Below are 23,486 nucleotides of genomic sequence, written 5' to 3'. Positions count from 1 at the left end.
CTGATTGAGGAGAATGTCAGCTAGGTGGGCACTGATGGGGATCCCATATGCAGTCCATCTTGTTGATAGTAAAATTTGCTGTTAAATGTGAAGTAGTTTTGCTCTGTTATGACCCTGAGTATGGCTGATATTTCTTGTAAGATTGTTGTCGGGATGTTTCCTTGTAGTTGGTGGTTTTGTTTCTATGATGTTGTTGGTTTCTTCTATTGGAATGTGTGCATACATGGAAATTGTGTCAAATGAAATTAATGCTGCTGTGTTTGGTATGTTTTATGTTTTCATTTCTTTGGATGAATTCTAATTTTTTGTCAATGTATTCCTGTTCTGTAAAATTTGAGTGTCTTTCCTGTTTTAGTTTGTTAGGTTTCTGTAAATTGTTCCACATACCTGGCTGAATTTATTCAGCTTAATTTCAATATCTCTGCTGTAGCCATATGTCATTTCACATCCTAGTGCCCAAATGGCTCTGTGGGAGTGAGACCTAGGTGATTACCATGAAGCAAGCAAGCTGGATTCAGGCACAAGAAACGAAATTCCTTAGAGGAGTTGAAGGTTGTTAAGAAATCAAGATATTGGAGAAGAACTGGCAAAATTTGAGATTACAGAAGAAAATGGAACAAACATCTACAAAGAATGGAGAGTGAGAGACTTCCCTCAGAGGCAAGAAATTATAACAGGGTGTATCTGCGAACAAGGAAAAAAAATTCCTGGATTTTTCCTGGATATCCCAGTTAAAAATACATTTTCTCCCATGTGAAAAGGCCGGCCACTTTGGTCGAGCGGTTCTAGGCGCTTCAGTCCGGAACCACGCTGCTGCTACGGTCACAGGTTCAAATCCTGCCTGGGGATGGATGTGTGTGATGTCCTTAGGTTAGTTAGGTTTAAGTAATTCTAAGACTAGGGGACTGATGACCTCAGATAGTGCTTGGAGCCACTTGAGCTTTTGAACCAGGTGAAAATACACTTTTTCTGTGTTAAATGACAGTATACTTTCAGTCGGAACTGTAAAACTTATCAATCCTTTGAAGGAATATGGTTTTTATACAGCAGCATAGAATTTTGCGGCACTTTAGAAAACAAAACTCAGGGGGGAAAAACACGTTTTGGAAAGATCTTTGATGTGCAGCAACATGTACGCTGCATATTTTTGTATTTCGAATTCCACCAACAGGAAAAGTTAATGGTTTAAGTTAATATACATAGTGTTGCCACAAGAAAAGCAAAGCTTTCACATATAATATTTGCCTTGAAGATTAATAAGCTACAACAGAAGCTAAGCTTTCACATATAATGTTGATCTGTTTATCACATGTTACACTTTAAGATACATCACACAAATACGCCAGTAAATTTTTTAATACCGACATAAATCTCTGATCTTCTGGGCCCAAAAATCTTCTAAATGGCTCATCATCAAAGAGTTGATTTTTAAATGAGAGCAAATGCTCTGTTATTTAAGAAATTCATCGTACATTCTCGCACGTAGTTCCTCTAGCATAAAAGGAAATTTTACTTAGAAAATAACGCTTTTTGAATCACAATTCGCAATATTTTCCTGCGACTTGTTAGAAATAATTTCATTTCAGCAGTTGCCATAGAGCGCCAGATAAGAGGTTCTACCGCACTTGCGCAGCTACAGTGACGTAGGAAGCCTGTATGTTTGTGTGTGTAATATCTCTTGTTTGGTTCTTTATTATGACATAATGCCATACGTGCTAGAAGATGAAAACGTGCATTTGAAATGCAGGAACAGTCGAAACTAGCCAATAGTGTGGAATTAAACATTTCGTTTCAAATTAATTTACTGCCTCAGCAGGAAAGCTTAATAAAAGCCAAATTTCTTTAGCAAACCGACAAAAATGAAAAATCAAAATGTCGTGAACATTCCCACAACAAACTTACAAGAAATATCAGCCATACTCAGGGTATCACACTGCAAAACTACTTCACATTCAACAGCAAATTTTTCTCTCAATAAGATGGACTACCTGTGGGATTCCCATCAGTGGCCTCCTAGCTGACATTCTCCTCAATCAGAAAGAAAAGCAAATCTCTGACAATATACTAATACCAAAACCACACCAGATGAATCACAGCTTCACATAAAAGAATTTCAGGAGGACATAAAAACCCACAAATACAGTTCAACATTGAAACACAGACAGATGAAAGAGTTAATTTCCTAGATCTCACCATAAGCAAGAGAAACAACAGACATGAGTTCACAACTTACAGGAAACTCACAATCAGCAGCACCATTATTCATAACCAATCTAATCGTCTCATGACTCACAAAGAAGCTAGCTTCAGATATTTACCACACAGACTGAAGAACAAACATGATTACATGTAAAAATTTAATACAATAAATCAAATTGCCAGAAGAATGGATATGATGCAACGAGAGTAGATAAAATAAACCACAAAATACAAAAACAGGCAATACATAATCATTAAACATACTCACAAAGAAACACGACACAGCCTAACTTGCGACTGCTGTCAATCTGTACATGTGGGTTGAACATGGCAGAACTTCAGAAGCAGGTATGGAGAACATCTCAGAGCACTGAAAAACAATAGCTCATAATCAATGTGACAACACAGAATCACCACCCAACAAACACTGACGGTGACTTAAGGATCCTTAAAACTAGTAACATTCTATACCAAAAATTAACAATAGAAGAAAAGTATCAAATCCAAAAGTCAACAGCCCAAGGGAAGAAAGTACTAAATGAATACACATAACTGTGCAATAAAGCCCTCTTTGTCACAACTGATGGACTATATAAATAACATCCGCACCAAAACTTAACATGTTCAGCCCCCACAACTAAATTTCCCTCTCCTGAATACTGTGCAATATTCACTCTAGATGCCTTTCCACCACCACCACAACAACAACACCAACCAAACACACACACACGCACACTCTTCATTTCATTTCATTTCGTTTCATTTATTATCATCCTTTGCATCTATTGCATGGTATAGAAATTGTCATAGTACTGTCCAGAATATGCACAGAAGAATATTACAAATTTCTATCAGACATGTAAAATTAACATTATATAATATGTTGAAAATTAAAACATTGAATTAATGGGTTGTTCTTTTACATGCTCTGTTAACATGTACCATATGTGATGAATTTTTATATATATATTTAGTACATTTTGGAAAACACATATTACACATAATTTAGATTTAAAAGAGTATAAACAAGACATAGAACTGACAATGAGAACAACATGATATTGACAATACAAGTATCAGTTAGTGATTTAAGGATTCAAAATATTCTTCTATGCTATGAAAACATTTATTTGTCAGATACTTTTTTAACTCTGACTTAAATTTTCCTCCATCTTCTGTTCCCTTGATGCAGAATGGCAGAGCATTATTAAGCTTTATTCCATAGTGGCTCACATGTTTCTGAGTTTTTGTTTTTCTTGTTCTTTCGACATGCAGATTCTTACAGACATGTGCATTGTAGTCATGAAGATCTGAATTTACACGTAAACTACTCGAGTGTGTTCTTGTATGCAGTATGCTTTTTAATATATATAAAGGTGGTAATGCAAATGTTTACCTGCATGAAAAGGGCTTGCAGTGTGTAATAGTTCTAATGGCACTTTTCTGTAATTTAAAAACTTCTCTCAAGCAACGGAATGTTATTCCATAGGATATAATAGAATTGAAATAAGCCATATACACTAATCTTGTACACTCTGCACTGCAAACTCTAGAAAACACACAAACCAAACACCATAAATGCCAACAACACTTCAAATCTGCACATCCCACCCAGACAAACATGCCATGAAACAAATGAATACTTCACAGACACAACACCACACAATGGCTGCAAAAACACTCGCAAGTTTGAAAAGTCACAGGAAATGCTTGTGAAATGTCAAAAGTGGTAGAAATCAGCCTGTTACTGCACCACAAACAAAGGAGATAAATACCACAACACGAAAGCTGTAAGTAACACACAGAATAACATGATACATACTCAATTTCATTCAGAAATGAATAATAAACAAAAATAAAAATTGTGTTTTGCTGTTTGCAGATAAGTTTTGTGTAGCAGACTCACAGCCACCAATAAACATTCAATAGCTTCATGTAAGGTACGTAAACTAACGCACTCATCCACCTTTTGCCAAATAAGCTACAAAACCAGAACTTTAGACATACTGAATAAACAACAAACAGTTCATCAGCCCAGTAATATATATCTTAACTGTTAACAAACCATGTATAATATTCAACGATCACTTCATTCACAAATGTAAATATTTTGTACCAAATGTTTTCTCTAAATGTTAATATGCAATAACGATTTCACAGAAAGGAAATAAAGTAACCCACTGAAGATAGCACAGAAAGTGCTGAAACAGGTCTGGATAAAACAAAACTTCTAAGGTGTCTTGCACAAGATGGAATTCTCATCCAAGTTTCTCTTATAGTTTGGCATCCGACTTTCCCATAGTTAGATTTGTGTGTTAGTCCCACCTCCAACTGATATAGAAAGACACTCCTAGAAAAGGAAAGTTAATATGGCCAGATAAGGACTTCGATAATTGAGACAATCTATAATTTTCTTTTCTCCATCCCCTCTCTTGATGCTTGAGTTCGACATTTGAAACCTGGTGTGTGCCGGATCCATCTACTGCATTTATTCTTATCTTTCTATGCAGGCTTTATGTACTACAATCAATTTAATGGTCTGTAAGTTATGCCTCTTATGAGCACTGTTTCTCAAAAGCAAATTGGATATTAATTGATAATGGATGATTTAGTTGCAAATTAAATTTTGAATCTTCAAACCTCCTCATTACAGAACACACTATATTACTGTGATTAGATTCATGATAAGTAATTGTTTTGGAACATGTGGACTTACCACTCACATATTCATTAAAGGAGGAACCAAGTGTCAAGCTGTTTAGTAACATCTTTAAAACGAAGCTTTTGAAGCACAGAATTTTTTTAAAAACAACACTATGGCACTAACTGAATTTCATTACTCATTTAATCACTCTGATCTGCCTGAAAAATGATACCTTTGAATTCCAGCTTCATTTCTGGAAGGTACCCAATATCAACTTCTAAGCTTGAATTCTGTTCATTCATCCATTCCATGTCTGAAAATTAAAAAAAGAAGGTCATTTATCAAGAAGGCTTATTGTAGGCCTACATGTAATTTGGTCATATTTATGAGCATTAAAATAATAATAATAATAAGAAAAATGATCGGCACTGAGACAGAGCTAGAGCTAACAATCATCAGCACAGGAAAGTACAATGAAATTCCGATCTTCTGATGAAAAAGAACTTATCAAAGGAAAGAGGAAGACATAACAGGGAAAAGAAGGAAATATGGTGCTGAAGGAAGAAAAATATTTCTCTGAACTCTGGACCAAGAGAAGCACAAGAAGCAGGGATAAACTGCAAAGTACTGGTGGAGCTGCATGAAAGTACTCATGTGAATGGCCAGATCGTTGTGACAGATATGCTGACAACAGACTGAGTTATAAGGAATGCTGCTGACAGCAACTCCATCTGTTCTGAGAATTTTGTGCACGTCTGCCACAATCATTTGGATGTTTATCCAACATTTTTCGTATGTGATGTACTTTGGGGATAAAATGAGAATTACAACAATGAAGTTACTGCAGACACAATTTTCAGAATACCGCTAATAATGATCTGCTAGCAGTCAGTAGCTGAGAATTCACTGCTTCCACATCCATCAAGGAGGTTCTTTATGGGGTTTATAGAACATGATGAATTAATGTATGAAATGTAAGGATAAAGAAAATCACAGAGTGCAAATGAGGAAGAGAGGGGTAAAAAAGAGGTACAAGGAAAAAAAGGCTGTGGATGAGAATGGAAAATAGAACTAGGAAGTGACTGGCATTAACTTAGACTGCATGTGTGCTGAGGGGCTGGGCTCTCACTGTCAGAACTGGAAACTGTTAGTAATATTAGAGAAGGTCCAGGAGTTCATATTAGTGCAACAAGTAAACAGCCAGATTGTCATGGCAATAATGCACAAGATTTTGAACAATCAGCTGAATTATCATCAGTACCTTGCATCAGTTAATCAGTACACTTGATTAAAACTTGAGCTATTGTTGAAATATTATGTACAATTGCCGTAACAATTTTGCTGTTTGCCCAAGAACGTTTTCTTTGGATTTGCGTATGCTATGCACTAGACTTCCCAGCCAAGGGAGGTTATTGGTTAAAATTTGAATGACATTTAAGATTACATTTGAAATAAACCTGAGATTTTTCTTTTACAATTAGGTTTTCTTCGTTGCCATTTATTCTGGCAAAGAGCTTAGTAATCTTCATATACATTTAAAACAATGGGTAACATTTGCAGTTTTGTTAATGTACCGCATGTACTGGTTTACTGTCAATTGGTAAATTAAATTCCTTGAAACGTTCAACTGTGTTTCCAAATTTCTGCGTCAGCCTACATCCTCCCCTGTTCTTTCTTTCCCAGCAGCTGATAACTATGTACGTTTCTTATTGCTAATGTTCATTTTTTACTACCAATTAAAAAAATAGAGAATAATAATTGTACACAATAGCTGATAAATAACTTGCCTACATTAAGTTTTTTTGTAGGTGGTACTTCCAAATGAAAATAAAAGACCTTGCTTCTATCTCTGCTTATGATGATTTGTCCTCTAAATTGGCCTGGGGTAAACCAGAATGGCAACAGTGGTGGGCTGTTCAGTTGAAATTCTGCATGGCACCTGAAAAATTAATTAAATATTAAGCTTAAATAATATCTATAAATGCATATTATACTTTGTAGATAAATAAAAAACTTGCGCTTCTGCAGTTAAGCTGTATTGCTATTGTACAAGGGCTATCCACAAAGTACATTATGTTTTGGAATTAAAAATAAATAAAGTATTGGAATTTTTTTTATTATATACAGATGAAAGCCACACTAAAATATTACTTTTCTACATAGTTGCCATTTAAATTAAGGCACTTATCGTAGCGATGGATGAGCTTGCAAATTCCTTCGTCGTAAAATTCGGCCGCCTGCGCCTTCAACCACGTGGTTAATCAGTAACTCGGTAGAAATATGATTTTTGTGGATTTCCTGGAAAGAGGCACTACAATTAACTCTCAAAGGTATTACAAAACTCTGCAAAACCTCAGAAGAGCAATACAAAACAAGCGCAGGGGAAAGTTGGTCTCAAAGATCTTTCTGATTCACAACAACGCCCGGGCCCACACGGCAAATGCTACTTGTGAAGTTCTCGAATCTTTTAAGTGAGAGTTGTTTCCTCATTCGCCGTACAGTCCCGACCTGGCACCGAGCGACTTTCACTTATTTCCAGCAATGAAGAAGTGGTTGGCTATGCAGCATTTTGATGACGACGCACAGCTTCAAGAAGAGGTAACCACGTGGTTGAAGGCGCAGGCGGTCGAATTTTACGACGAAGGAATTTCCAAGCTCGTCCATCACTACGATAAGTGCCTTAATTTAAATGGCAACTATGTAGAAAAGTAGTATTGAAGTGTGGCTTTCATCTGTATATAATAAAAAAAATTTCCAGTACTTTATTTATTTTTAATTCCAAAATGTAATGTACTTTGTGGATAGCCCTCGTATATAAGCACAAGAGTATTGATAGTTATGGAAGGATGATATTTATGTGCAATATTTATTTGAGACACATATTTTACCATGTGTACAATGACACATTAGCAGTTTTAGACTACAATTATTATCTCAATTTATTGTTGATCATCCTGAAACTCATTCATTTTTTTGTTTGCCATTTTCTAAATGTTTATTACATTAGAAAGCAGAACTTCTGAACTTTAGACATGGGTGCAAAAACTCGGTCTAATAATAATAATAATAATACTTGTACTGTATATGCATGGTCCTGTCACATTAATGTGATCACTGCCTACAATCAATGTCAATGTGCAATAACCACTCACAGAGGGCAGGTGGCAGCACAAGCAGTGTAGGGTGTATAGTGTGTGTTGAGAGATGGGGAAGACAGTGCACTTGTTGTCATAATACAGAAACACAACAATTTATCTGACATCCAAAAGGGCATGATCATTGGCTTTCAGGTGAAGGATGTAAGCATTTCGAATACAACTGCTGTTCATCAGCAATGATGGTTGGAATTTGCACACCAATACAATACCATGCATGAATGGACATCCAATGAGTAGCAAGAGGTGGCCTGTTGAGATGAATCACATTTTATGCTCAATTGGACAAATGGTTGTTGGTGTGTATAGTGTGAAACGTCTGAAAGCAAACAGCCTGCAGCCAGGAGGGAGCATTATGGTCTGTGGAATGTTTCTGTGGCTTTCCCTGGGTGATCCTGTAATTGTGGAAGGCATAATGGATCAACATAAGTATGCATCTATCCTAGGGGCCATGCCCACCACTACATGCATGTTCCTTTTTCCTTGGCACGATGGCATCTCCCAGCTAGAGAATGCAACTTGTCTCACAGCTTTCAATGCAGATGCATGGTTTGAAAAGCACCAGGATTAGTTCGCCGTACTTCCCTGGCCTCCAACTCTCCTCATTTAAACTGAACCAAGAAATTGTGGGACCACCCCCACCAGGCTGTTTGCACGATGGATCCCCAATTCTTTTACACTCCAGGAAATGGAAAAAACAACACATTGACACCGGTGTGTCAGACTCACCATACTTGCTCCGGACACTGCGAGAGGGCTGTACAAGCAATGATCACACGCACGGCACAGCGGACACACCAGGAACCGCGGTGTTGGCCGTCGAATGGCGCTAGCTGCGCAGCATTTGTGCACCGCCGCCGTCAGTGTCAGCCAGTTTGCCGTGGCATACGAAGCTCCATTGCAGTCTTTAACACTGGTAGCATGCCGCGACAGCGTGGACGTGAACCGTATGTGCAGTTGACAGACTTTGAGCGAGGGCGTATAGTGGGCATGCGGGAGGCCGGGTGGACGTACCGCCGAATTGCTCAACACGTGGGGCGTGAGGTCTCCACAGTACATCGATGTTGTCGCCAGTGGTCAGCGGAAGGTGCACGTGCCTGTCGACCTGGGACCGGACCGCAGCGACGCACGGATGCACGCCAAGACCGTAGGATCCTACGCAGTGCCGTAGGGGACCGCACCGCCACTTCCCAGCAAATTAGGGACACTGTTGCTCCTGGGGTATCGGCGAGGACCATTCGCAACCGTCTCCATGAAGCTGGGCTACGGTCCCGCACACCGTTAGGCCGTCTTCCGCTCAAGCCCCAACATCGTGCAGCCCGCCTCCAGTGGTGTCGCGACAGGCGTGAATGGAGGGACGAATGGAGACGTGTCGTCTTCAGCGATGAGAGTCGCTTCTGCCTTGGTGCCAAAGATGGTCGTATGCGTGTTTGGCGCCGTGCAGGTGAGCGCCACAATCAGGACTGCATACGACCAAGGCACACAGGGCCAACACCCGGCATCATGGTGTGGGGAGCGATCTCCTACACTGGCCGTACACCACTGGTGATCGTCGAGGGGACACTGAATAGTGCACGGTACATCCAAACCGTCATCGAACCCATCGTTCTACCATTCCTAGACCGGCAAGGGAACTTGCTGTTCCAACAGGACAATGCACGTCCGCATGTATCCCGTGCCACCAAACGTGGTCTAGAAGGTGTAAGTCAACTACCCTGGCCATCAAGATCTCCGGATCTGTCCCCCATTGAGCATGTTTGGGACTGGATGAAGCGTCGTCTCACGCGGTCTCCACGTCCAGCACGAACGCTGGTCCAACTGAGGCGCCAGGTGGAAATGGCATGGCAAGCCATTCCACAGGACTACATCCAGCATCTCTACGATCGTTTCCATGGGAGAATAGCAGCCTGCATTGGTGCGAAAGGTGGATATACACTGTACTAGTGCCGACATTGTGCATGCTCTGTTGCCTGTTTCTATGTGCCTGTGGTTCTGTCAGTGTGATCATGTGATGTATCTGACCCCAGGAATGTGTCAATAAAGTTTCCCCTTCCTGGGACAATGAATTCACGGTGTTCTTATTTCAATTTCCAGGAGTGTATTTATTTATTATTTTATTTATCCATCCATATTGTATGGATGTTGTCCAAATGTACATGTAAATTTATGGGGAACCATTTCAAGGATGTGGAATATAAAATATGTAAATAAAAAAAAGTAAAGACAAAAATATATAAGGTCATACAAAAGGTAGTAACACACAAAATCATATCAAGATTTATGTTTTGGCTTATTTTCCCAAAATGCGTATCATTTGTTTTATTTGCAATTAGTGTTAATCTGTGTGCATTGAACCAAGAGCAGAGATTCTTAATGATTTCATCAGCAGCTTTTTGAAGCAGCTGCTTTGGTGCACCTATTATCACACTAGTATCATCTGCGAATACCGTGGCATTTGCTGCACCATAAGATGTGTGGATGTCATTTATATAGGTAAGAGACAATATTTGACCTGGAATACTGCCTTGTGGTACTCCTACTTCCAGTTTCTTTGCATCTAACATCAAATTTATTTTGTGGTTAGAGCAAGCTGACATCAGTCCTACAATTGGTATCCTGTTTTGTAAATATAATTCAAACCACAAACGGGAAACCTAGCACAGCTGCCCATGGCACTGGAGTTGGCATGGCTCCCTGTCCCTGTTGGTACCTTCCAGAACCTCACTGACTCTCTTTCTGCATGCCTTGACTGTAGAAGGTGGTTGATCAAGCTTTTGGCTGGTGGTCACATTAATGTGACTGGACAGTGTGAGTCAGTTCACAATTTACTTATGAGCAAGAATACAGTTCACATGAAACTCTATTGTCAGCTAAGTGTCAGACTTCCAAATTCCTTAAACATTATTCTCTGTTGTGACTGAGCACGGTGGTACAATGTTTAAGACACTGGACTTACATTTGGGAGGAGCAGGGTTCAGAACCCCTAGCCGCACACTAAGTTTTATACACTTTCCCTAAACTGCTTCAGGTAAATGGTGCTGTAGTTCTTTCAAAGCAGTTGCAGTTGATTTTGCTTTCCCCTACTTGTTGGTTGGTTTGTTTAAAAGAGGGGGAAAGGGCCAAACTATGAGGCCATCAGTCCCTTGTTCCTAATAAAACAATGCCACAAGTGTGAGAATAAGAGACATATAACACAAAACGGAAAGAAAGGAAAGACTACAAAAATGAAGGGGAGGCAAATAACACTAAAAGGAATGAAAGAGGACAAGAGAACAACAGAGATGCAAGAAACAGAAGAGAGTAAAACAAGAAAGCAGATTAAAGTGGCTGGCCAACCACGAAAATAAAAAGGAAAAGCCAGCCACCCTGCAACAAATTGATTGAAACCTTCACCCTAAAAGCACTACGGTGGAGGACACAGAGGGACAAAGGACATGTGCTAAAACTCAGATCAATTGATAAAACCCACCCTCATGGATGAAACGTAAAACCAAATCAGCCGATAAGGCATTGTCTGCTAAAATCGAGGCTAACGAGTCCGGCAACCGATGATGAAGTTGCAGGGCAGCCAAAGAAGGACATAGCAGAAGAATATGGGCCACTGTCAACCGGGCGCCGCACCAACGCTGAGGTGGGTCTTCACGGCGAAGGAGGTAGCCGTGGGTCGCCCATGCATGGCCAATGCAGAGCCTGCACAGAACCACAGAGTCCCTGCGAGATGCCCTCATCGAGGACTTCCACACATTCGTTGTCCCCTTAATGGCTCACAGTTTGTTGTGCGTACTGAGATTTTGTCATTCCGTCTCCCAAAGCTGAAAAACCTTGCGGCGTAATAACGAACGTAAATCACTTGTGGGGATGCCCATCTCCAGAAGTGGTTTACATGTAGCCTGTTTGGCCAGCTTGTCAGCAAGTTCATTTCCTGGGATTCTGACATAACCAGGGGTCCAGACAAACACCACTGAACGACTGGACCATTCCAGGGTATAGATGGACTCCTGGATGGACACTACCAAACAATGACAAAGGCAGCACTAGTCGATAGTTTTCAGGCTGCTCAAGGAGTCAGTACATAAAAGAAAAGACTCCCCAGGGCATGAACAGAGATACTGAAGTGCATGAGAAATGGCCACCAGCTCTGCAGTGAATACACTGCAGCCATCAGGTAAGGAATGCTGTTCAATATGGCCGCCATGCACTTAGGCAAAGCCAACATGACCATCAGCCATCGAGCCATTGGTGTAAACCACTTCCGAGACCTGGAACACGTCAAGAATCTAGAGGAAGTGACAGCAGAGAGCCGCAAGGTTAATGGAGTCCTTGGGGCCATGTGAAAGGTCCAGGCAAAACTGTGGCCGAGGCATACACCATGGAGGCATATGTGAACGGACTGCAAGTAGAGGTGGTAAAGGGAAGGACTCGAGTTCGGAGAGAAGGGACGGCCCGTGAACCACAATCATTAGCCCCAACCTGGGCTGCCAATGCGGGAGATGGACTGCCACAGACGGGAAAGGGATATGGTAATTCGGATGCTCAGGGGAACTACGAATGTGTGCTGCATAACTGCATGTCTGATTTGCAATGGAGGGACACCAGCCTCCACCAGTACACTGGTCACTGGACTCTTCCTAAGAGTTCCTGTCGCTAGTCGAACCGTGCAGTGGTGCACAGGGTCAAGTAAATGCAACGCTGAAGGTGCTGCTGAACCATAAACCACACTACCATCGTCAAGTCGGGATTGGACAAGGGCTCTGCAGACCTGCAGCCTAATTGGTGTTGCTCAGGCAACGGAAGGCATTGAGGTGCAGCCTGAGCTTTTACTTAAGCTGAAGAAGATGAGGGAGCCAAATCAATCGAGCATCTAAAACCAGTCCTAAGAATCGATATGTCTCCACTACAGTGAGTGGATCATCATTAAGGTAAAGTGCTGGTTCCGGATGAACAGTACAACACTGACAGAAGTGCATAACAATACATTGCACCTGAAAACTGGAAGCCGTGGGCTAGAGCCCATGACTGCACCTTGTGGATGGCTCCTTATAGGCTCCGCTCAGCAATACCAGTACCGGAGCAGTAATACGAAATGCAGAAGTCATCTCTATACAGAGAAGGTGCGACGGAGGGCCCGACAGCTGCTGCTAGACCATTAATGGTCACTAAAAATAGAGAGAGACTTAATACAGAGCCCTGCAGGACTCCATTCTCCTGGATATGGATATAACTATGGGAGGCACCAAATTGGACACAGAAAGTACGGAGCGACAGAAAGTTTTGGATAAAAATCGGGAGCGGGCCCCGGAGAACCCACTCATACAATGTGGCAAAGACATGATGTTGCCAGCCCGTGTTGTATGCTTTATGTAAGTCAAAAAAGACGGCAACCAGGTGTTGCCGTCTGGAAAAGGCTGTTCAGATGGCAGACTCGATGGACACAAGATTATCAGTGGTAGAGCAACCCTGGCGGAAGCCGCCCTGACATGGAGCCAGCGAGCCACGTGACTCCAGGACCCAACCCAACTACCAACATACTATACATTCCAGCAGCTTACAAAGAACGTTGGTAAGGCTGATGGGTCGATAGCTATCCACATCAAGGGGGTTTCTACCAGGTTTGAGCACCAGAATGATATTGCTCTCCCGCCATTGCGGTAGAAAGATGCCATCGCACCAGATCCAGTTGAAGATGATGAGGAGATGTTTAATCATCTGACTGTGAATTTGATCAGGCCCACGAGCTGTGTTAGGGCAATGTGCAAGGGCACTGAGGAGCTCCCACTCTGTAAATGGGGCATTATAAGATACACTGTGGCATGTAGTGAATGAGAGGACGTTCCCTTCCAGCTGCTGTTGGAGCGAGCAAAAGGTTGGGGGGTAGTTCTCCAACGCAGAGGCTCAAGCAAAGTGCTTGGCAATCGCATTTGCGTCGTTAGATAATATGCCATTTATGGTAACACCAGGGACACCTGTTGGGGCCTGGTACCTGAAAAGACATTTGATCCTTGCCCAGACTTGTGAAGGTGACATATGGCACCCAATGGTTGAGACGTTTCTCTCCCAACACTCCTGCATTGTTTGATAAGGTAGTGAACACGGGCACAGAGCCGTTTAAAAGCTATGAGGTGTTCTAGGGAAGGGTGCCGTTTACGCTGCTGTAGAGCTTGCCGGCACACCTTAATTGCTTCAGTGACTTCTGGCGACCACCAAGGCCTTATGCCTTGGGCACCCTAATGAGCGAGGGATCACGTTTTCTGCAGCAGAAACGATTGTTGTAGTCACCTACTCAACCATCACATTGATGTTACTGTGTGGGGGTGATTCAGTGGTTACAGCAGAGGTGAAAGTTTGCCAGTCCGCCTTGTTTAAAGCCCATCTGGGCAGTTGTCCATGGGCCTGACACAGGGCCAGTGACAGGAAGATGGGGAAGTGGTCAGTACCACACTGGTCGTCATGTGCTCTCCAATGGATAGATGGAAGAAGTCCTGGGCTGCAAATTGATAAATCAATGGCCGAGTAACTACCATGAGCCACACTGAAATGTGTGGCGTTCCCAGTATTTAAGAGGCAGAGGTCGAACTGTGATAGTAAAGTTTCAACATCTCTGCCTTGGCCAGTAAGCATGTTACCACACCACAAGGGGTTATGGGCAATAAAATCTCCCAAAAGTAGGAAAGGTTTAGGGAGTTGATCAATCAGTGCAGCTAATACATTCTGGGGTACTACACCATCTGGAGGAAGGTATACATTGCAGACAGTTATTTCCTGTGTCATTCTTATTCTGACAGCCATAGTTTCAAGAGGGGGTTTGAAGGGGCACATGCTCACTACAATCTGAGTTTAGGACATAATCGCAAACTCTACCTGACACTCGATTATATTCACTACAGTTCCTGTAATATCCTTTATAGCCAAAGAGGACAGGGGTCCGCATTACCGGGAACCAGGTTTCCTGGAGGGCAATGCAGAAAGCAGGTGTAAAGCTTAACAGTTGCCGTAGCTGAGCCAGGCAGTGGAAAAAGCCACCGCAATACCATTGAAGGCATGGAACATTCAATGAGGCAGTTTACGCCTCAGAGTCACCTGCTGCCACTGACTTATTGCCTGAGCAGTGTATATCCATTGTGTCTGAGGGTCTGGCAAGATCTGGGTCCTCAGCGGATGCCAAAATCTCCACCCCACCCTCAGACACAGCTGTAGGTAGCAATGGTGTGGGTGCCACCGCAATTTCCTTAGTCTTAGGGGTTTTCATTTTGGAGTTCTCTCGCTGCTCCTTGGGTTTCCCTGCCTGGGAGGACTTCACTGCCTCAGTCTGTAGGAATGAGGATGAGTATGAAGCCCTACGACCAGCTGCTTTTGGGCTCTTGAGCCACTGGCAGGTGTCAACTTTCTCACTAGCAGAAACCTGGAAAGGGAGTGACACAAGGCATCCCTTCCTACTGAGAGAAGCCGAAGAAGACTTACGCTTCTCCGGCTTAGAAGTGGGGACGGTCGTCCCCGATGGTTGGGGGGTGTTGCTCCCGAAGCAGGTGGTGCAGGAGCAACAGGGAGGGAAATGGCCCCCACCATCATGGGGCAGGTGTGGTCTTCTGGCTCTGAGAGGTGACTTGGGTTAGCGGAGCTGATGGTACCAGAACTGTTGTAGTGCGTAAAATGTCATACACACAGGATGCAGGCATTCAAATTTTCTCTTAGCCCCAGTGTAGGTCAATCGGTCCAGAGTCTTGTACTCCACGATTTTCCTTTCTTTCTGGAGAATCCTGCAGTCTGGCAAGCAAGGTGAATGGTGCTCTCTGCAATTGAGAGAGATCGAAGGTGGGGCACATGGAGTATTGGGATGTGATGGGCATCCACAATCTTGGCATGCGATGCTGGAAGTACAGCGGGAAGACATATGACTGAACTTCCAGCACTTAAGGCACCGCATCGGGGGAGGGATATAGGGCTTTAGATCACAGTGGTAGACCATCACCTTGACCTTCTCAGGCAATGTATCACCCTCAAAGGCCAAGATGAAGGCACCGGTGGCAACCTGATTATCCCTCGGACCCTGGTAGACACACTGGACGAAATGTACACCTCACCGCTCTAAATTGGCTCGCAGCTCATCGTCGGTCTGCAAAAGAAGGTCACTCTGAAATATGATACCCTGGACTATATTTAAGCTCTTATGGGACGTGTTGGTTACAGAAACATCCCCAGCATGTCACAAGCGAGTAACTCCCGTGACTGGGCAGAGGATGCTGTTTTGATCAAGATTGACCCAGATCTCATTTTGGACAAGCCCTCCACCTCCCCAAACATGTCCTCTAAATGCTCAACAAAAAACTGAGGCTTCATTGTCATGAAAGATTCTCCATCAGCTATCAAACACACAAGGTACTGGGATGAATAAGATCTGCTGCCATCCTTAGCTGACATTCGTCCCATGGTGTGGCAAGGGAGGGGCACGATTTGGGGTCGTACTTCTGTATGTTGAAATGAGCTCGTGATCACTTAGAGACTGCTGGTGTTTCACCACCATGATGGACTACACTTCATCGCATGTTGTCTGCCCTGATGCCACCCACTCTGACCAGGGGCCCTCTCCACAGGCACCACCCAGCCACAGCAAAGGCCACATGGCAGGATGGCCACTGCCGGGAGTCCCGATGCCCCAGGATCATGGGCATCTTTATATATGGGGAGTTAATGCCGCAGGCATCAGCAGAGCGATCCCTGTGTGGTCAGGGGGCTACAACCAACAACGTACATGGAGGCTCCACCACAACGGGCTGGCTACCGTGCTTGGTATCGGGTGCAAAGAAGTCCATGGTCATCGTCGACACAGAATGCGACACTGCATAGTGCATGGTGGGAAACGCACCCAAGAAGGTGTCCTTGCCCAAAAGATGGAAAATAGGTGGGACTGCAATGCGACAACGAGAAAGTGGGCTAAAGATCTCAATGCACGATGGACATGATGCACCAAGTCAGGCGCACTTCCTAAATTGGCTCGCTCTTAGGGAAAATTTTGAAGAATGGAGGTCAAACCCTACAGGGGACCATCACAAAGGCCGAAATGTGTGAAACTCCTTTTAGTCGCCTCTTACGACTGGCAGGAATATCTCGGACCTATTCTAAAAGGACAGTTGCTACTCACCATACAGCGGAGATGCTGAGTTGCAGATAGGCACAACAAAAAGACTGTCAAACAAAGCTTTTGTCCAAACAAGCCTTTATCAGAATTAAAGAACACGCGCACACACGTACACGTGTGCAAGTGTGGGAGGGCACGCGCACGCGCACGCACCCAACTCTCAGGTGACCAGTCTCTGACTGCTGAGGCAGGATTGTTTTTTCCTACTCATCCACGTTAACTTACATTTTTCTACATTTAGAGCAAGCTGCAATTCATCACACCAAGTAGAAATTCTGTCCAAGTCACTTTTCCTCCTACAGTCATTCAATGGCAACACCTTCCCATACACCATAGCATCATCAGTGAACAGCTGCAGATTGCTGACCGCCCTGTTTGTCAGATCATTTATGCATAGAGAGAACTCCTGATGATACCCTTGTTTCTGATGAACACTTGCCTTTGAGAACAATGTACTGGGTTACATTACTTGAGAAGCCTTCAACCCTTTCACATATGGTTGGACCTTCAACAGTCTAGAGTGGACCAACAAGTCAAATGCTTTCTGGAAGTCTGAGAATATGAAATCTGCCTGTTGCCCTCCACCTATATCTACATTGACATCTATACTCTGCAAACCAACGTGAGGTGCACAGCAGAGGGTATGTCCCATTGTACCAGTTATTAGGATTTCTTCCTGTTCCATTCACGTGTGGAGTACAGGAAGAATGACTGTTTGAGTGCCTCTGTGCTTGCAGTAATTATTCTAATCTTATCCTCACAATGTCTGTGTCAGTGATACATAGGAGTTGTAGTATATCCCTAAAGTAATCACTTAAAGCCCGTTCTTGAAACTTTAACAGACTTTCTTGGAATAGTTTAGATCTGTCTTCAAGAGAGTGCCAGTTCAGTTCCTTCAATATCTCTGTGACACTCTCCCACAGATTAAACAAACCTGTGACTGTTCGTGCTGCCCTTCTCTGTATACATTCAATATCCCCCGTTTGTCCTGTCTGGTATGTGTCCCACACACCTGAGCAATATCCTAGAACCAGTCACACGAGTGATTTGTAAGCAATCTCTTTTATAGACTGATTGCACTTCCCCAGTCTTCTACCAATAAACCAATGCCTGCCACCTGCTTTACCCATGACTGAACTCACGTGATCATTCCATTTATCCTTAAAAAGTGTTACATCCAGGTATTTGTACGAGTTACCAATTCCAAAGGTGACTCACTGAGGTGACTCACTGATATTGTAGTCATAGGATACTACATTTTGTGAGGTGAGAGATTTTACATTTCTGAACATTCAGAGCAAGTGCACCATGTTGAAGTCTTATCAAGATATGACAGAACATTTATGCAGCTTCTCTCAGGATAGCACTTCATTATAGTTAACTGCATCATCTACAAAAAGGCCTTATTTTACAATTAATATGGTCTGCAAGGTCATTAATATACTACATGAACAGCAAGGGTCCCAACACTCTTCCCCAGGGCACACCAGGTGTTACTTCTACATCTGACTATGACTCTCTATCTAAGATAACATGCTGGGTCCTCCCTTCAAAAAGTCCTCAATCTACCGTATTTACTCGAATCTAAGCCGCACTCGAATCTAAGCCGCACCTGAAAAATGAGACTCGAAATAAAGGAAATAAAAAATTCCCGAATCTAAGCCGTACCTGAAATTTGAGACTCAAAATTCAAGGGGAGAGAAAAGTTTTAGGTGGCACCTCCAAATCGAAACAAAGTTGGTCCATTGTAATATGAGACACAATTTAGGTCGAATGAATGACGATACAGCTACAGTAGTTTGGTTCGAGTCGTAAGCTTAGCAGTTAAGCTTTACCAGGTGGCCATTGCTATGCGTCTAGCGCTCCGTCTGTATTTATACGGGTACCCTTCCTTTTTCACGTGCTTCGTCTGGTTTGAATCGATTGCTTATTTTGCTTTGATCGGATAAGTGCTGTTTTCTTTGTTATAGGTGTTTACGTCACTCTAAGCTGAAAATGAATTACTGTACTGTGTCATGCATTGTTTGTCGCATTCTGATACTGCGTGTTTACGGCCTGTCACCGCTCGTGGCATGGCTTGCTTTTGTGCGCGCTACCGCCGCTTTTTTAATAATAATAATAATAAAAAAAAAAAAGGTGGGGGAGAGGAATCGTCTCATAAGCGAAACAATAGCAAGAGACTGCTATTTTTTGTTACTTACACTGCTGCTTTCTTTGATAATGATCAACAAGAACCAAATAATAGACCGCGTATGATAGAACATGTTCTGAACGAGAGTTAGGCGAAAATTTTTCTCCGTTTGAAAATCTTTGCGGCTGCTTCTTTAGTACATCAAATTCTGCACAGAAATTAGAGTCATCCTAGATTTAAAAATCTAGTCAGTTGCCTTGCTTCATTTCTGACTGTATCACTATTAGGCATAAGAATAATGCGAATATAAACATGACACGATACGTATATTCTTCCGCGTTTGCTGTTGTCTCACTCTAGTTTCGTAATTTATTAGGCAGACAGGATTTAAATGAGATAGCAGCAAATACGAAAGAATACATGGCAAACTGTTTATATTCATATTATTGCTATGGTGAAGAGAATACTGCATGTGATTCACATTTCATCAGGTTCCTATTACCAACCATCTCTTCTCACAGGTAGGAAAAAATTCAGAACGTAGAGTTGGCCATATTGACAAACATCCCAAACAGTTTTGCCAGTCGGATTTTCGTAGTACATTGGAATTCTGCTACATTCGAAGATGAACAATACGGAATTTGTATTTACTTCGTTGGATAATGTATGAAAATGCAGTGGTCGAAACTCGGGGCGGAGAAAAAAAAAAGCTCGTTTTCCACCTTTTTTTAAAATTTATTTACTGACGCAGAGGTTTTGGCGCCAGTATTTATCTTTGTGCCAACAAAGCATGCCTGTGTAGCGCTACATATATTCGACGGCATAAGTTAGTTGTGGCGGCACCTACCAACATTTTTCAGAACTTCCGCTTGCTTTGCACTTGATTCTAAGCCGCAGGCAGTTTTTTGGATTACAAAAACCGGAAAAAAGCGCGGCTCAGATTCGAGTAAATACGGTAGTCACTAATTTCACTTGATACCCTATATGATCACACTTTTGAATATAAGCATAGGTGTGGTACTGAATCAAATGCTTCTCAGAAATCAAAAAACACTGCATCTACCTGGTTGTCTTATTTTATTTACACATCAAGTTCTGTAGGAGCAAATTGAGAAGCAAATCTCCAAGGTCATGGAATGTGTCAGTACATGAAGTTACAACATAAAAGTAATAACAGGAAAAAAAAAAAAAATTGTTTATGGCCCCGAAAAAAGTCAAGCGACAAGTTTAAGTAAATGCAATCAACAATACAACAAGAATCAGCTTAATTTTTCAAGAAACTCCTCGACAGAATAGAAGGAGTGACCCATGAGGAAACTCTTCAGTTCTGATTTTAAAGCGCGTGGATTACTGCTACGATTTTTGAATTCTAGTGGTAGCTTCTTGAAAATGGATGCAGCAGTATACTGCAGACCTTTCTGCACAAGACTTGAGGAAGTCAGATCCAAATGCAGGCTTGATTTCTGGTGCAAGTATTAACTGAGTGAAAGCTGCTTAGAGGCCAATGTCAAAACACCCAAACTTGTAAACAGAGGTTGACAAGAGGTTGATGACAACACTTATTGCCCAAACCGCCTGTTTCTGAGCCAAAAATATCCTTTTAGAATGGGAAGAGTTACCCCAAAATATAATACCATATGACATAAGTGAATGAAAATAAGCATAGTAGACTAATTTTTGTGTCTGACAATCACTCACTTCAGATACCGTTCGAACGGTAAAAAAGGCAACATTTAGTCTTTGAACAAGATCTGGTTGGCATTCAAGAGGTCATTCTGTTCAAGATACCTCGGAATATGTTTTCAAATTCTACAACAAATTGATGTCAATGATATTGGATTGTAGCCTTGTGGATCACTTTGTCTACCCTTCTTGTAGACAGGTGTGACCTGTGCTTTTTTGCAAGAACTGGGCACAGTTTTTTCTTCGAGGGATCTATCATGGATTGTAATCAGAAGAAGGGCTAAACTCATCTGTGGTTTGTAGGATATTGTGAGAAAAGGGCAAGCTGAGTTCCGCATTAGCAATGCTTTCTAAATCCCTGTTGATATGTGGACAGAAACTTTTCTGTCTCAAGAAAGTGTAATAGATTCAAACTCAGAATGTGTTCAAGAATTCTGCAGCAAACTGATGTTAAGGGTATGTGTCTGTAATTATGCGGGTCTGTTCTACCGTTTTTACATACAGGGGTCACCTGGACATTTTTCCAGTTGATTGGGAATTTGTGCTGGGCAGGAGATCGTGATAAATGCAGCTAAGTAAGAAGCCAATGCTGCAGAATACTCTCTGTAAAACCAAAACGGGATTGCATGTGCACTTGGTGACTTATTTGTTTTCAACTCTTCCTGTCCTCCTCTGTGCCAGGGATACCTTATTTCTTCATCCTCCATGTGAGAGTCTGCACAACAGCCAAACAACCATACGTTTGTATGGTCCTTCTACATGAATGATTTCTTAAATGTGAAATTTAAAACTTCAGCTTTCCTTTTGCTGTCTTCTATTAGCACTCCAGATCGATCTTCTTAAATTTTATCCACAATTCCATTACATGTTTCATTTTATTGCAGAAATGGGGATAGGAATTGTGAATATAGTTGAAGAAGAGCAATGGAAATTCTGTATTCGCTGCACTGTTGTAGGCATGCATACAAGATGACATTTCAGCACTTGTGGAGATGTAACCTGCAGAAAGTACAAATAACTTGCAGATCAAAGTTCCTCTTCTAATTTTTTTGTTTGGTGAACCATTTGGTTAATAATTTTTTGAAAAACAAAGTTTTTGTGTATAGCAACAACTTTCAGAAACTAATTGTGGCCAGAACAGGCAGTCTAACCTGGATGTCTAATCAAACAGCCACACAAGATACTGGCTGGTTTGTGAAGGCAGTACAAATGGGATATGTACAAGGAAAAGTGTAGCACATTCTCCTGATGACATCTACTGGCAATCACACCCAGGCAACCCCAGAGGAAGTCATCAAAGTCATAACCCTCTTTTGCTTGATTCACTGCTGAAACTTTTTGCGCATATTGCAACCAATGAGATTCATTTAGACAAAACAGCTCCATGAAATATTTATGTCATTATTTTACATGTGAATTAGTTAATTTTATGTTCTACCAACTGATTTGTGAGCTACATAAGAGCAACAATGGCTCTCTGAATATCGGTTTGCCTGAAAAATGGCACATAACTTTTTGAGTCAGCCCCTTATGTGCTTCATTTGATACCAAGTGCAAATAGAAAATATGTTTGAAACTAAAGGGTATTCAAAGTGGAATTTTATGTTCCCATTTGATGAAGCTGTTACAGACAACTTACAGGAGAACAATTTTTGACAATTTGCTATTAGACATACCCACATTCAGTAATTTTGATGTAGACGCAATAGTAAATTATTTATCTTAATATTATGGGCATTTTTGTTTCAAATATACTGACCAAACAGATTTAAATCTGCAAAATAAAAATACTCTATAACCTATGTTTCCAGTTATGTAGAACATTACACCGGTATTGTGTGTGTTTCATTTATAATGTTTAAAATATTCTACCAAGAACTGACAGAACAATGCAATTATGTTTCCAACTCCATTGGTGTGGCACAGTATTCAAAAAGCTGTTTAACACCATGTTCAGTACAGTCCATCTACCGAAGCAGGGATGTGAATAGCTGCACCAAAGATATTTTATGAACTATCATGCCACAGCCAGTGCCACCAAAATTGTACATACAGATGCATTAGGTTCTTTAGCTCTTTTAACAAATGTGCAGACAACCAACACCTCAATGACCAACTTGACAAAACAATTTATTTTCCTGTAATCACACAGGATGAAAGACCATCGAAATAGTGTTCGAAGATGTGGTACAGATGTCCCAGCAGCTGGGAAAAATGGTAAAACACAAAATTCAGAAGTGAATATAAATGTTTCTACTGTAAGAACTATACATCAAAATGTACAGTATGTATAAAGTAAATTATACGAGGCATAAGTACTAATAGCAGCAGAACTGCCACATACACTCCTGGAAATGGAAAAAAGAACACATTGACGCCGGTGTGTCAGACCCACCATACTTGCTCCGGACACTGCGAGAGGGCTGTACAAGCAATGATCACACGCACGGCACAGCGGACACACCAGCATTTGTGCACCGCCGCCGTCAGTGTCGGCCAGTTTGCCGTGGCATACGGAGCTCCATCGCAGTCTTTAACACT

At 41.9% G+C, this 23,486-nt stretch overlaps 1 protein-coding gene across 1 annotated transcript in view; it reads right to left on the bottom strand.

The window, feature by feature from the left end:
• Positions 1-23,486, bottom strand: part of LOC124620037 (selenoprotein N-like) — a 153,181-nt gene that overhangs the window by 32,599 nt on the left and 97,096 nt on the right. Inside the window, exons 5-6 of the mRNA XM_047146703.1 lie at positions 6,631-6,782; positions 5,076-5,156 (exon numbers count right to left, since the gene is read on the bottom strand). Of these exons, the coding sequence (XP_047002659.1) occupies positions 5,076-5,156; positions 6,631-6,782 (233 nt within the window). The remainder of the gene's footprint in view (positions 1-5,075; positions 5,157-6,630; positions 6,783-23,486) is intronic.

Source organism: Schistocerca americana, chromosome 6, assembly GCF_021461395.2.
Source record: "Schistocerca americana isolate TAMUIC-IGC-003095 chromosome 6, iqSchAmer2.1, whole genome shotgun sequence".
Classification (NCBI taxonomy): Eukaryota; Metazoa; Arthropoda; class Insecta; order Orthoptera; family Acrididae; genus Schistocerca; species Schistocerca americana.
This window is presented reverse-complemented; position numbering and strand designations above follow the sequence as displayed.